The sequence below is a fragment of the Talpa occidentalis genome, unplaced genomic scaffold (genome assembly GCF_014898055.3).
Source record: "Talpa occidentalis isolate TD23 unplaced genomic scaffold, MPIMG_talOcc4v2.1, whole genome shotgun sequence".
Lineage (NCBI taxonomy): Eukaryota > Metazoa > Chordata > Mammalia > Eulipotyphla > Talpidae > Talpa > Talpa occidentalis.
Window position 1 is genome coordinate 144512726 of NW_026555331.1, and position 14730 is coordinate 144527455.

The 14730-nt window shown below is 38.7% G+C and overlaps 1 protein-coding gene across 2 annotated transcripts in view; it reads right to left on the minus strand.

The window, feature by feature from the left end:
* The window catches only part of DGKI (diacylglycerol kinase iota), a 377484-nt gene that overhangs the window by 111044 nt on the left and 251710 nt on the right, over window positions 1-14730 (minus strand). Inside the window, exon 21 of one of the 2 annotated variants that reach the window (XM_037514044.2) lies at window positions 12804-12866. The exons of the other annotated variant lie outside the window; for it this stretch is intronic. Coding sequence (XP_037369941.2) covers window positions 12804-12866 — 63 coding nt within the window. The remainder of the gene's footprint in view (window positions 1-12803; window positions 12867-14730) is intronic. 2 annotated transcript variants of the gene reach the window in all.

Below are 14730 nucleotides of genomic sequence, written 5' to 3' on the forward strand. Positions count from 1 at the left end.
CATCCTTCCAATCTGAGAACTGTGAATTCGCCTATGTTTGATGTTAGTTCTGAAGTTAACTTCTCTAAACCATTTTCCGATCTAAAAACAGGACTGATACTAGGAATGGAGAGAGCCCCTCAGGGAGTTAACACAGTCAACAGTAACATCTACTGTATTGGACTGTTACTATTCATAGTGCCCTGGTGCTTCTCCCATCTCCCTGTCTCTGCTTATCCCATCCTGCATGAGACCATCATCACAGAAACCAGAGCCCGGGGTCGCAGCTCTAAGCAGCACTTGGTAGATATGACACCTTAGTAGGATGAGAATCTGTTCGCAGTAGTAGGGAGACAGGGTTCTGAGCTCTGTGGCCATCTAGTCTGCTGGGTGAGAAGGCCAGTGGGGATTTGGAGTGCTGGCGAGACGGTCCACGTAAAGATGTTTCAGATTATAAATCCTAATTCATGTCACAGGCAGATCCTCAGAATTATAGGGCTATTCTACATTTGTACCTTGTAAATGTCATGTTACTGTGAACGTTTCTTAAATGGCTCAATGTAAGACCTGCCCCTTAAAATGCTCATTCTGTAGATGCTTGGAGTTTTATGATAAACTCCAACTGAAGCAATCATTTGTTACTCATATATAGTTTTCTTTTACAAGTCGAAATATATCTCAACTCTGTCTGCCTTTCTCCCTTCAAGTCTGATTTAATAATCATCATCATTATAATAATACCAATGAATTGCTTTATATCTCCCAAGCAATGTAAATGTAAGAGTATGTGATTGTAGCCCAGATATAAAAAGCATATTTCTAACTAATTTTTAATGCAATCCATTTCAACTGGTCCAGATTTTATAAATGAACTTTGATTAAAATGTTAATTTCTAGTGTGAACTCATGACTTGAAAGACTATTTTCTTCCTCTTCTCTGCAGCTTCAAGCACCTAAAATAAGCCTGGCCAGTGTTGCTTACAAGAAGTGCTTTTGAGGGGCCTTCCCTGGTGGTACAGGCGGTTGAACCCAGCACTGGGAAGCTGTCTGCAGCCTCTGCAGCGCTGGTTCCATCCCAGCCGGCCAGCGAGAATCCCACATGGTGCGGCAGACCTCTCCTGTCTCGCCCGCTGCTCCCCTCGGCAGTGTATTTCATAAGTCTGCCTGTTCTGTTCCCCACTCTGTCTCTGGTGAATTCTCTCACCCTCCCACGCATCTGCTCAGTACCCTGGTTCTTTCATGCATGAATAAATAAATCTTTATATATATAAAAAAAGACAGTCCCTGTCCTCAAGGAGCAGATGTGCTTTAAAAAAAAAAAAAGAGGAAGAAGCGCTTTTGAACAAACATATGAAATCCAGAAAAGGCAGATTCCCCTGGCATGGCACCTCGCTCCGAGGCTTTAGAATAACTTGTCATCGGAATGTCTCTGAGCTGCTCAATAGCGGCTTTTCTTTGTGAGCCCTGAGAAAAGGCTGACTTGGCCATATCTTCCTGGCCTTTCTCCATGTAACTCTAGATCTAGATGGAGGCAAATCCATGCTGGATCATGCTCTTGCTTGCTTGCATCTGACATCAGTGGGAGACACACAATGAAAAGAAACACCCCAATAGGCGATGCCCCTGTCAGGAAGGTATGTAAACCAGTGTGGGATGGCCTGTTCTTCAATGACATGATAGTGAACCAGACACACCTACCACTGCATCCTTTCATCAGCTTTCAAGCTAAGCCTTATTTAAATAAAATTATCCTGAATGGCTTCTTTTGCAACTTGCTAGGAATTGCTGCAATTTACCCTGAGACATTATCAAACTGCCACTGACATTAACCTCCCCAAAAGCACAGTCACGTGGACTCTTTCCATGGAACAAGGGAACCAAACTGAGTCAAGGATTCTGAACGAGATTTAAAATGGATTTTTGGCATCTGCCAAGTTCCAATAATTCAGTTGTCTTCTGCCTGGAGTAAAGAATAATGCCTTTGGAATCTAAAAGAGTGAAGGGGTTTTTAAGTTTGGAACCAAGGATAAAGGAAAATCACCTTAGCAGGAACAATCACGAGCTCCCATTGCCTGACATGTTTTTCTGGAGAAAGTACTTTTAAAGGTTAATCCTCTTGTGACAGAAGTTGAATAAGTTTTTGGCCTCAAGACATCCCTGTGTGAGGTGACAAATACAATATGTCCTAGTTGACTAATGTTTTAAGACAACCCTCCTTTTAGATCTCTGAAAGGGCATGGAATTAAAGCATTATAGGACCAAGGGAGACTTGGATGTCATCTAATTCCATACCTGCTGGTCTATCAGATTCTCTATTCCTTTCTGATAGTCAAAGGACCGTTTGGTCTCTGCCAGATCTTTGTCCAGGGTTAATGCACATGATGGTATATCCCAGACAGCCACAGACATTTGTAAATTCTTCCTAAAGAGTCTCAATTTCTCTCCACAGTTTCTATTTCTTGGCTTTTCTCCTCCCACTTGGGCCAGAATAGGGTTCTAAGTCACTGAGCTCATCAGTCACAGGGGCTCCTAGCAAAACAATGTGAACTTTAAGCAAGATATATATCAAAAAATATATGCTGGCTTACATATAATTAAAATAGGCTATGAGTGCAGAGTCGATTCTCTGGCTCGTCCCTTGTTATTATGAATGAAGAAGTGACTCGATACCATCTACACATTTAAATCTCATGAAACACAAGCATCTCCTGCCTGGTACTTGCTGAACTGGCCACGAGGAATAGCAACCTTTTGGGAAAAAAACCTTTCAGAATAAGAGTTTTAGATGTGAAGCTCCCACGTACATTCTTTTACACTGGCAGAGTAGGGAATTTGAACAAATATCATGATAAAGGCAAAGGATTAAATACCACAGGAAATGAAGGGGGATGGAAATTAAAGGTCAAGGGAATGTGCACTTTTTTGCAGTCAAATTCTGCAATTTCAATGGCTGGGATAAAGAACAGTCAAGAATTGAATGGGAACAAATAGAGCCCTGTCTCTCCACACCAGGCCAGAATCATTTCTGTTTTGTGCGGTGAGTTGATGCAAAGGAGGTTTCCTGGTTATTAAAAATGACTAAAGATTCTATCATGAGACACTTACATGGGTTACTATTATACAGTAGTCTACAAAGACACACAGACTCTGTTGTTGCTGATTGCACAGAGGTTCAGTCATCACTATCTCACAAGGAGCAAGGAAGCATTGAGCTTGAACCAATGAGACATAGTAAGACAATGTTACTTTTGGAGCCATCAATGACTAGGTTCTCATGTGCTCAGACAGACATTTTTTACTTCAGGTTTCAATTTTATATATATCAAACAAAGGAAAACTTTACCCTTACTTTGTATTTAAAATGCTAAAAAAAAAAGAGATTTCTTGCTTTTGCAATCATAAACCGTTGTTATAGTGCCCTGTTCTTATTTGCAATTGAAATAGAAATTGGTTTTGCTGCAAAGCAGGGTGAAACATGTATTAGGATTTGCATAGTTTAAAAATTTTCATGGAAGGAAACACTTGTGGTCTTTCATCTAGATCGTGAAGGAAACTAAAATCAGGTTTAAAATTGCTGGTTTATTAGCTCATGTTCTAGTAACTGTCAGCACTGTGATGACTCAAGAGGTAGTATTATCTATATGTAATATTAAAATGACATTTATACAAAAAAAACCCTACAGATGTTATAATTTTTAAATATTCAAAACTTACTTAGCCTATAAACCAACTGAAAAAAAAATCAAGAATGTGGAATTTTTCTTAAGAATAATCAAAGAAGGAGCCAGCATGCTGAGTGCAATCATGGAGTGAAAGTCAATATGCTGGGTGCTAAGGGTGAGAAAGAGCATAGCCCCAATTAGTGTGGGAAGGGTGAATGCACGCTTAAGAAAACATGTTCATGAGGAGAATCATGGTGAAGTCTGGCTGCATCTTTAGGGAACAGGCCTGGAAGGAAAGGACTTCATATTTTGCTTTCTATCAAGAAATGGGGCCTCCCTGGTGGCGCAGGCAGTTGAGAGCCACACCGTGAAGCTGTCCGCAGCCTCTGCAGTGTGGGTTTGATCCCAGGCAGCTGGCGAGAATCCCACATGGCACAGCAGACCTCTCCTGTCTTGCCCGCTGCTCCCCTCAGCAATGTATTTCATCAGTCTGCCTGTTCTGTTCCCTACTCTGTCTCTGGTGAATCCTCTCACCCTCCTGTGCATCTGACCTGTACCCCAGTTCTTGTATAAATAAATAAATCTTTAAAAAAAAAAAGAAAGAGTAACTATTGTCCTGAACAGATATTACATAAGAAACATTTCTCAAGTGGTTTTAGTTTTCTATAGAAAACATTTTATTTAAAGGACATATACTTTCCTAAAACCTGGGCATCAAAGAAAATTTACAAGGACATTTTTCCTTACTAAGTAATTAGTATTTTACTATGTTACTTGTTTTGTTTTCTTTTTTATGGGGGTATAATTTACATAACACATTAGCATCAGGTGTATGTAAAACAGAATGATTCAGTATTTGTATATACTACAAAATGATCACCACAATAAGTCTAATTAACATCCCTCACCATGACTACATTTTCGTGTGTGTGATGAGAATTTTTTAGATTTGCTCTCTGAGTCACTTTCAAATACGTAATAGAGTGTTACTAAGTACAGCCACCATGCTGGACATGCAATGCCTCATATTTATTTTGTAAATGGAAGTTTGTACCGACTATTTGTTTGGGCTTATTTTTTCCCTCCAGGTCGACCATGGCCTGCCAAGGTCTGGACTACTCAGCGGTACTATCTACATTTGAGTCTGGATATACATTTAAGTATATCTATATACTACATACTGGAGAAAGGTAAGGCACCTTGGCTCCATTACTCAGCAACCTACAGCTGGTGGGGCAGTCAGCCCACCCCACTTGTAATAGACGAGTCCCCATTATCTCATCTCCCTGTCAGAAATCCAAGAGGAAAGAACTGGAGCACCCTTAGATTCTGACTCTCCCTTCCAACTCTGCAGTTAGCCAATTCGAAGGAAACTTCACATCACCTTTCTCTAATCCTGATCCGATGATTAAGGGCTTTTACCTACTGCTCATTTGTCTGGAGTCATTAGAAAAAGAACTTGAAAATCAGAATCCTAGTCAACAAAACTAACTTTTGTAAAGTTTGATAGTAAAACTTGAGAAAACATTTCCTAAGATATAATTTTAAGAGTAAACGAATGAGGTACTTGGATGACAAAGGCAGAAGTCTAACATATTCATAAGCCAAGAACCTTCCTTTGTGGAAATACATGATCGTATTTACTCTGCCTGGCAATGAAAAGGCATCAAACCAAAAGACTTATTTATGTCCCAATTGGAGGACATAAATCACCGTTCGTTGGAGTAGTCTAGAGGATTAATTTTTTAAAACTAATTGCAGTTTTCTGTAATATAAAATGAAAAGCTTGAGCCTCTTTGTCTTATTTGTATCTCTTCCAATGCCACTTTCATCTTAGTCAAATATCTTAGTTCCAACTTGGGAACTTGCCGAATTCATTTGTAGAGTTTCATTTTCTGACACCAAAAGTGATGAGTCCTAAGGATTAATTAAACCTTGTATAAGCAAGCATTTTCTTATTATGCCTTTAAAAATGTACTCTTTTCATTTAAGTGTTTCAATGTATGATGACAGACCGGGAAAATTCAATTGCCTTTGGTATAATTAAATTGAAACGCCATGCAAATGAAACCCACATTGCAGTTCATTACCACCTCCAAAAAAGCAATCCAAATTACACACCCTCTTGGAATGCTTGAGACAAACATCTAGATTTTGTGTCATTGATGAGTTCGTTTTACTCCATGGCAGATGTAGTATCAGTTAGTATTGCAGTTCTGGAGTAAAATCTGAAATTTTTCTGTTTTTCCTCTTTGAATTCAGCAACTCCATTAATACTGCAGTAGTAATGGTTTCTCTGAAGATATGAATAACTACTTTCTAAAAGTATTTGGTCTCCCCTGGGTGGAGAGTGCTAGAGGAATTACTTCTTTCTTTTTCCACTTACAGTCTGTATGTTTTTCTACAGTTGCTTTTATTATAACAATGTGTTAGGGATTCAGATTGAAACAAAAATTTAAAGTCCAACCAACTTATTTTACAGAAAATAAATCTGGATCCAAACGGGTCAATAACCTTAATTATATCTATATAATGAATACTGAAAATCTACTATCATTGCAAGAGCAATGTCCTTTAGCTCCACTTTCAAACTTTCTTTAGAAAGATTTTAAGAAATTAAACCATCAGTACAACTAAACACACAGAGTTCAATCTTTATAGTGAGAAAAAATTAAAATTCAATCAAATTAACTAGAATGGTCATATTCTATGGGGACTGTGTCTACCCAAAATTCATAGGCTGAGGTCCTAATCTCAGTATCTCAGAATGTGACTGTTTGGACATAGGGTTTTAACAGAGGAATTAAGTGATAATAAGGTGATTAGAGTGGACGGCAAGCCAACAGCACAGGTGTCTATAAGTAAGTAAAAGAAAGTAGGACAGAGATTCGGACTGAGTCAAATTTTCTAAAAAAAGTGAAGTTTCCATGATATAATTTGATTAAAATACATAAATTACATATGTATAAATAAACACAGATACACATAGAAAAGTTATCAGAGTTTATATTGACAGCAGATTTCAGTGCTGTAAATGCTGCCTTCAAAGCCAAGACCCCCGGTGTTAAACTTCATGGTGTGACTGTTTTAACATCTGATCTTAGCCAAGTTTCCTATCAAATCTCATTCATCGTATTCTCCCTGATGGAATGGGAAAAATAGCAATTGTCGCCTGCTTGCAGTTGTGGGTATTGAAATTGATCACAACTCAAAGTGTTTAGCATAATACCAGGTATATATTACCTGTCTGGCTAAATGAAAAAAAGAAAAGGACAAACCCAGTTGGGTACTCGCGAGAGCAGAGTTGAGCATGGACTTAATGCATCAGGGCAGAGCCAGGTCACCCGGGGAGGGTCAAGGGCAAAGGATGACACTGCCATGTCCCATAGCAAATCAGATCCCTTTGGGGCAGATTTTTATAGAGTCGAGAGTCATGCCCTGAATTTTATCATAACTTCAGAGATGCTAGTTCATATTTTTTAAAAATACCTGAAAAACTGAAGTACAAAAAGGTTAATCTATAGTCACTGTCACGTGAACAAAAGCAGGGCTCCCCCAGATTCTCAAAGCAGAAGGCTGCCATTATGGGGGTACTACAAACAGAGAAAGGCCTGTGGCTTCAGTTAGAGACTTGTATCTGGCTCCCACTTTAAGTCACTAGACCCCTCTGGCCTTCTGGGTGGGAACAGAAGCACAGGCAGGGGAAGGAGACTCCTGGAGGAAACCCACAGAACCCAGAGGGGAAGGAGTTATCTGCGTTGTAGTTTGGCTTCATGTTTGGGTATTGGAATGAGATGAAGTCCTCGTAACCTCTTCTTTTGGAATTTTCAATTTGGTATATTTGTTTTATAGAAATATGCTTCCCTGGCTCTGAGACTGAGCAAACGACATGTCTTTCAAGAGTAAGGACATGGTCATTTTCTCCTGTTTTTATAAAAATATGACCTTAATTTTGCTTTTTTTCTCCCTCTTTAGAAGTAATCCATGCTCAATGACATCAATCACAAAATATAGAAAGTCAGTTACAATAAGTACAAGTCCTACTCAGAGATAATCAATGAGGGATACAGTAATAATAACAAAAGCATTAAATACAAATATATTCACTTTTTCAGTGCTTAGGACCTTTATGTACCCTCACAATTAAGTTTGGGAGTCCAGAAAAAAAATGACCCAGAGTTATAAGACAGAAAACTGAAATCTGGATGGATGTTACTCCAGACAAGAAGCATCTTCTGGAGATTTAACTGGCCCTGAAGTGTGCTCATGCTAAGCTTCCCTGGAAGGCTTGTGTGTTAGCCTTCAGCAGCTTTGCTCATCCTAAGGCAAACCCTGCCTGACATCTTGGTTACTTCAGAGTTTACAGAGACAAGCAGGTAAATGTCTACATGGTTCAGGCATTAACTTCTCCCTGATATAATCTGGCAGAGTGGAATTTAGAGGGAAAAAAAGAAAGGAAAAGAGAAAGGTTTCTGAGCAAAATAAATCAAGTCTTATTTGCTAGTTAAAAGGCCAGTATTCAACAGGTTTTTCAATAAATGTTCAACATCCCTTATAATCAGGGAAATACAAATCAAAAACACAAAGAAATATCACATTACGCCAGTGAGATTGGCATATATTAAAAAAAAAAAATAGCAACAACAAATGTTGGTAAAGATGTAGAGAAAAAAGGAACTCTCCTACACTGCTGGTGGGAGTGCAAACTGGTCCAACCACTATGGAAAGCCATGTGGAGATTCCTCAGTCTACTAAAAATGGAGCTACAATATGACCTAGCAATTCCACTCCTAGGGATCTACCCAAAGGATACAAAAACATTAATTCAAAAGGGTACCTGCAACCCTATGTTTACTGCAGCACTACTTATAACAGATAAGCTATGGAAACAAGCCAAATGCCCAAAAATAGATGACTGGATCAAGAAGATGTGGTACATATACACAATGGAATATTACTCAGCAACAAAAAAAGATAAACTCATGCCATTCGCAGCAACATGGATGGAGCTGGAAGGGATTATGCTCAGTGAAATAAGCCAGAAGGAAACAGAAAAGTATTGCATGGTTTCACTTATAGGAAGAATATAGGGAAACCAAATAAGGGATCAGGAGAAAAAAAAACAATAACAATTAAAAAAAAAAAAACAAAATTAACAGGCAACTATAAATCAGAGACATTCTGCAGAGGAGGGGGAAGGAGAGGGATCAGGACAGGGGAGAGAAGAGCACAAGAGATTATGATGATGGTGCGGAATGACACCTGAGAGGAGAAAGCAAACATTGTACAAAAATGAACAATGATGTAAAATATAAATAAATAAATAAATTTTACTATAAAAAATTAAAGACTAGCATTAAACAAACAAAATAAACAGAACCTTTTATAGCCCATTACACAAGTTCAAGAAAATATTAAAACAAAAGGTTAGATGTGACTAGTCAGAAAACTGAATCCCAGGATTTTAAAAAGCCCTTCCAAGGACCAGTTTGCTTCCCTGGTCAGAGCCACGTGAATTTTAAACTTTCTGTGACCGATTATGTATGTTCCCTTCAGTCATAAAGATGGAAGATTCTCAGCTCTGTCCTGGTAGTTTCCCAACAATAAAATTCTTAAACTCAATCCAGGACAGAACCGTGTTTTTAAAAAACAAACAAACCAAACACAGATTGAAAACATTTCTCTTTCTCTTAGTAAAACTTCCTTTCTTCTCAGAACAAAAATTAATTTACTTTCTTACTTTATCAAGAAGCCTTCACTTATTGAAAGCAGTTTTAGAAAGCTTAATCAGATTCAGCTTGTGGTCAAATATGACAATTCAGGCCTTTTTTCCTGGATCTGTGTCTAACTCTGCCTTCCCCAAGGTAAGAGCCTAATCCATACAATTTGGCATTGAGAGGTATCTTGTTTACGTTTATTTGTTAAGTGCTGCTCAAGACAGCAAATTGTATTTAACATATGTTGGCTGTACTTGAAATACACTGATCTCTGCATAGCAGTTCTGCTGAGTTTAACTAGGGTTCTCCTGCATGACTGCAGTGTGCATGAAGGGCATACAACATGGTAGCCCCTGCTTTCAAAGGCAGAGGAGGATTTCTGATTCTGGGTAAACATGCCATTCTTTCTTCTCCAATGAATGTAGTACAGAACCTTAGCAGAATTCAAAAAGCACCTAAATGAGTACTCTGAAGAGTGAATGATAGCTGTAGACTGAGGAAGACAACTGATTTTTTTGAAGATGGAAACCCAATTCAATAGGAAAAGACAGTCTTTTCAGCAAATGGTGCTGGAACCACTGAATATCTACATGCCAAAAAAAAAAAAAAAAATGAATCTCAACCTAAACCTCACATATAATACAAAAATTAACTCAAAACATATCATAGGCCTATGCTAGGTCAAAATGTACAAACAACCTGTTATAAAGTAAATAAGGGGGTGTATTATCAAGCATTACAATTATAGTTACTAATCCTGTATTGTATCTGTGAAAATTGCTGTAAGAGTAGATCTTAAAAGTTCTCATTATAAGGAAGAACACTGTAGGTGTGGTGCTGGGCGTTATCTAGATTAATTGTGGAGATCATTTCACATTATATACAAATATCGAATCATTATGTTGTACACCTCTAACCTCTAAGATAAGATTATATGGTGATTATATCTCAGTTTTCAAAAAGAAAGTAGAAATGGCTAGATTATAAATTGCATTGTGTATCAAATCTAGGAATTAAATATTTTTCTGATGTCAAAAAAACCCACAACCTACATGGTACAAGATTTGTGTTGAAATATTCTACTTGGTTTTGCTATGTTTGTTCTATTGGCTGAAGCCACTAAATAGCTTTGATTGAAATGCACCATTTATATATGGACACACGATCAAAAAAAATTTCAAGATTCTTCTTTGTGTAAAGCTGAAACTCCCCAGGTTTACAGACAAAAGAAGTATGTTGCAATGTCTAATCACCCACACATTCCACTGTCACCACTATGACCCACTCCCTCAACCAGAAAAAGTCATCAGAAAGCCAGAGAGAATGCAAGATGATTCAAGTTGCTTTAGGAAAGCAACATTTACTTCAGTAACAGCAGAATAATAGTCATCTCCCAAAGAAAAGATGATCTGTATAAAAAAAAAAATCATTCAGGGCAGAGAATGGCTGATCTGAGAGTCAAAAACACAGATGAAGTTTAGCTCAGGATAATGGAGTCCGGATGTGCATAAGAACCAAAATGGCATTAATGGAGTTCTGGAACATTGCTGAAAACAGCGGGTGTCAGGGTGAGAGTGGGTGGAAGCTCAGATATCCTTGTGACTTAGAAATATGCCTCCTGTGTTGTTTTGCTTGGATTTTTCTCCAGGTCCTTGCTCTTCATTTTTTAAATGTAAAAAAAATGACATTGACAGTGTTTTGCTTGCTAATTTTTAAAATATTAACCTCACATATTTTTACTATGTAAACAGTCATCAGTTATATTTAGATATAAAATCTATAGGATTTTATAGGATCAAAGCAAGGGGGGTGGGAATTGTATGGGGACTATAACCAAGATGAAAATGCATACATTGTGCAAAAATGAAAAATGATGTAAAAATATAAATAATAAAGTAAATAAAAAGTTCTAATTAATGTATAAAATTAAAGCTAATAAAAAACCTATGTAAAAAAAAGAGCACTAAAAATCACAATCACTGTGAGTCATCCCCTGCACTCCAATCTTTTGAACAGGGTTTACACAGAATATTAAACACACCTAGCAAAGGCCTCCACATGGTAACTAGGCTATTTCTTACTGATTCCTTGAACACTCAGTGTAAAGTTCTAGGGAGGTAGCTCTGTTGTGTTCACCACTCTATACCAAATAGAAAGCCTTGTCTGCTACTCATCAAGTACAAAATAATGCTTTAAAAACATTTTGCAATAAATGAAAAAAATAAAATGTGTATCTTTAAATCTAGAGTTAACTATATAACTGGACCTGAGGAATTACTTTGGCATATCCTTTGCTGTTGATATAGTACAGTTCTGTCTAGATAGGTAGTCTTTCATTCATTCATTCTTCCAACCAACAGTTGCATTTGATTTCAGAATATTTTGAGTTAACATCTGTGATCAGGGCTGGGAACAAAGATGCGTAAGAAGACATAGTCAAATCTTTCTAGTAGCCTGAGTCAAGTGTGCGATACACACCGACATAGAATTGAAGTAATGAATGCCACCCCGGTAAAGCTTGAGAAATGTAATTGTGACCTCCAATGAGGATGACACTAATTCTGTGAGCAAATACCAAAAAGATTGTTTTTGAAACAGTGATCATTCAATTGAGCATTGAGAATCACATTAGGATCCTGATAGATAATAAAGAGTGGCAGATTATAAATTAAGAGCATGAACTCTGAGTGGGAATTCCAGTCTACCACTCACTAGCTGTGTGACCTTGGACCAGTTACTTAACCTCTCTGTGCATCAGATTCCTCGAGTATATCCTAGTGGTAATAATACCACACATGACATAGGGGCTTGGGGGGAGTAAATTTATGCAATGTGTACAAAGTACCTATAACAGTACCTAAACCATGACAGAGGCTAGCTGAGAAAACAGAAGATGCAAGTAAGTGAAGTACTAAAGATCATTTTCATTTCATTTGCTTTCACCAGAAAAAAAAGACATAGTGCAAATTAAATACAAATCACTACGGGCAAAATATGTTTTGCTAGCTCAATGAAGACTGGATCATCAATATTTTATTTAACCATGATGCCCCACTCAGAAAAATGCAAACATGTATACTCAACCCTCCACACGTGTTAGGAATCCATCCATCCACAGATGAAGGGGGCTGGCACTTCCTCAACGCGGTGCCTGTGCCAGAGATGAAGGAATCGGTCTTATAGTATCACAAACCTTCCAAAAACCGATGCTGAGTACGGAATTTTAGATCATCTTCTATAGCTACAGACCCCTAAGTATCTATTCAAAACCCAAAACTATGGATTCTTAGAGGATTGAGATAAATAGAACACACAGACTTCTGAACTCCATCTCATCAGAGAAGACTAAAGAAGGCAAGTGGCAGAGGCGGCTCTGGGGCCGATCAGCACACCTGGAGAGATGAGGACACGGGGCGGCGGACATAGAAAGGAAGGCTGTACTCACATGGTGAAGGAGCCCGGGGGGGCAGACACTCTCCGCAGGTCAGTGGCTTGCACCTGATGGACGCTACAGGCAGCAGGGAATGAGCAGCGCAGACAGTCAGCACACAGCGTGGACAGACAGGGACAAGCCAGGAGAGAGAGAGAGACACACAAAATTGAAACAGAAATTAAATGAGCGCGTCACCAAACAGTGAGTGAGAAGAAAGGGACAATCGAGCCAGCCACGGACGTTATCCAAGAAGCCGGTGGTGGAGATGAAGCCAGCAGGACAGGAGGCAGGGCTGGCTCCGGGCAAGCCACAGAGGGGAGCGCGGGCAGGTGCGGGGCTGTGCTGAGGGAGAGCGGGGGTCATGCTCTTCTCATTCTAGATCATTCAGGCCATCCAAGGAGGGGAATGAGGTGCACACACACACACTCACATTCACACACACACACCCTCTCACACTCACCTACTCCCACACTCACACTAACCTACTCACATGCTAACACACACCAGAGGGCAGGCAGGCACCATAAACTCATCTCTGAGGAGAGTCAAGATAAGTTCAGTCCTTTAACACAGTCCTCACAGTTCCAAGGCATTGCGGGAATGGTCATGTCAAAAGATAAAACCATCTTGAAGACAGCAACTCAACAAAGACTTTAACTTCCTTCCATTAAACAGCTAAGGATTTTTACGAATTCTACAGGTAATACCGAGAAAGCCCAAGTTATCCCTGTGATGCTGTAATTCCACTCTTAACTTTGGTAGAAAGGTAAAATCATACACTTCTCCCTCTTCTCGCTCCCTTGCTCTCTTTTCTATAAAGGAGAGTTTTCAGTGACTATAAGAAAAAAACAAACTGTACAATTTAAGAAACTAAATCCATAATGTCCTGTCACATTTACTACATAATTATTCTCTCCAAATCATGGGGACAGTTTCTGCTTGGTGGCCACAGAGAGAGCTCCCCACCCATCCCTATTACTGCTGGGCAGGTAAGTTCACACACAATGTCAACCGTGAGTTGATTCCAGCTCAGGTCTCAAAGGACTTTCAGAATCAATGATACATCTCAGAGCCCAGGATGTTGGCATTCAGCTGCCTGAATCAAAATTTGCCCACCACAAATCCTGCCCTTGGATGACTCATTGTCTTAATTACTAAAAACTCAGGATCATAGCCAACTTAAGGTCTCCCTAAACACCTAATTATAAATTTCTGCTCTCACACAAAGTTGCCTTACAAACAGAGAGCATGATCAAATTTACCTGGCTGCTTGTAATTAGGACATAAACACGAACCTAGATCAATCTCCTCTATTCTGGGGAGAAGATATTTACTGGAGTTCATATTTTGAGCAGATTCATAAATCATCATGAAAAAATAAGCCACTTCTGTATGAATGTGGGTTGAGTGTGTTGATCACAATGGAACATCACCTTTCAGTTTAGATACAGTGACAGCAAATGGAATAATAAGCCAAGAAATTTTTTTTAGAAAATGTACTTTTGCACACATGGAGACCTAGTGACTTTACAAAGGCCTGCTCTTCAATTGTTTCTCATGAGAATTCATCCAGCTAGCCAGTGACCCAGATCTGGACATTTTTAAGCATGTATCTTCCACTTAGTACCATAAAAATTTAGACATCTATTTAATTTTTATATTAACGAGATTTATATTTATATTGTTGGAGAAAAAATTTCTGAGGAACTTAACGGACATGCTCCATACTCTGATCCATGGGGAAACCATTTATTCAACACGTCAACAGTGAGTCTCAGACACAGAACAAGCGTGGAGGACTCAAGAGGAAACTCTAGGACCTCACCAAGAGAAGAGATGCAAAAATAAGCAAGGGTTATATTCCTTTTGATAAATTGTATGATGAAAGTAAATAAAAGTGCTATAGAACCACAGATAGGTGTATTGAAAGGCTAGAAGT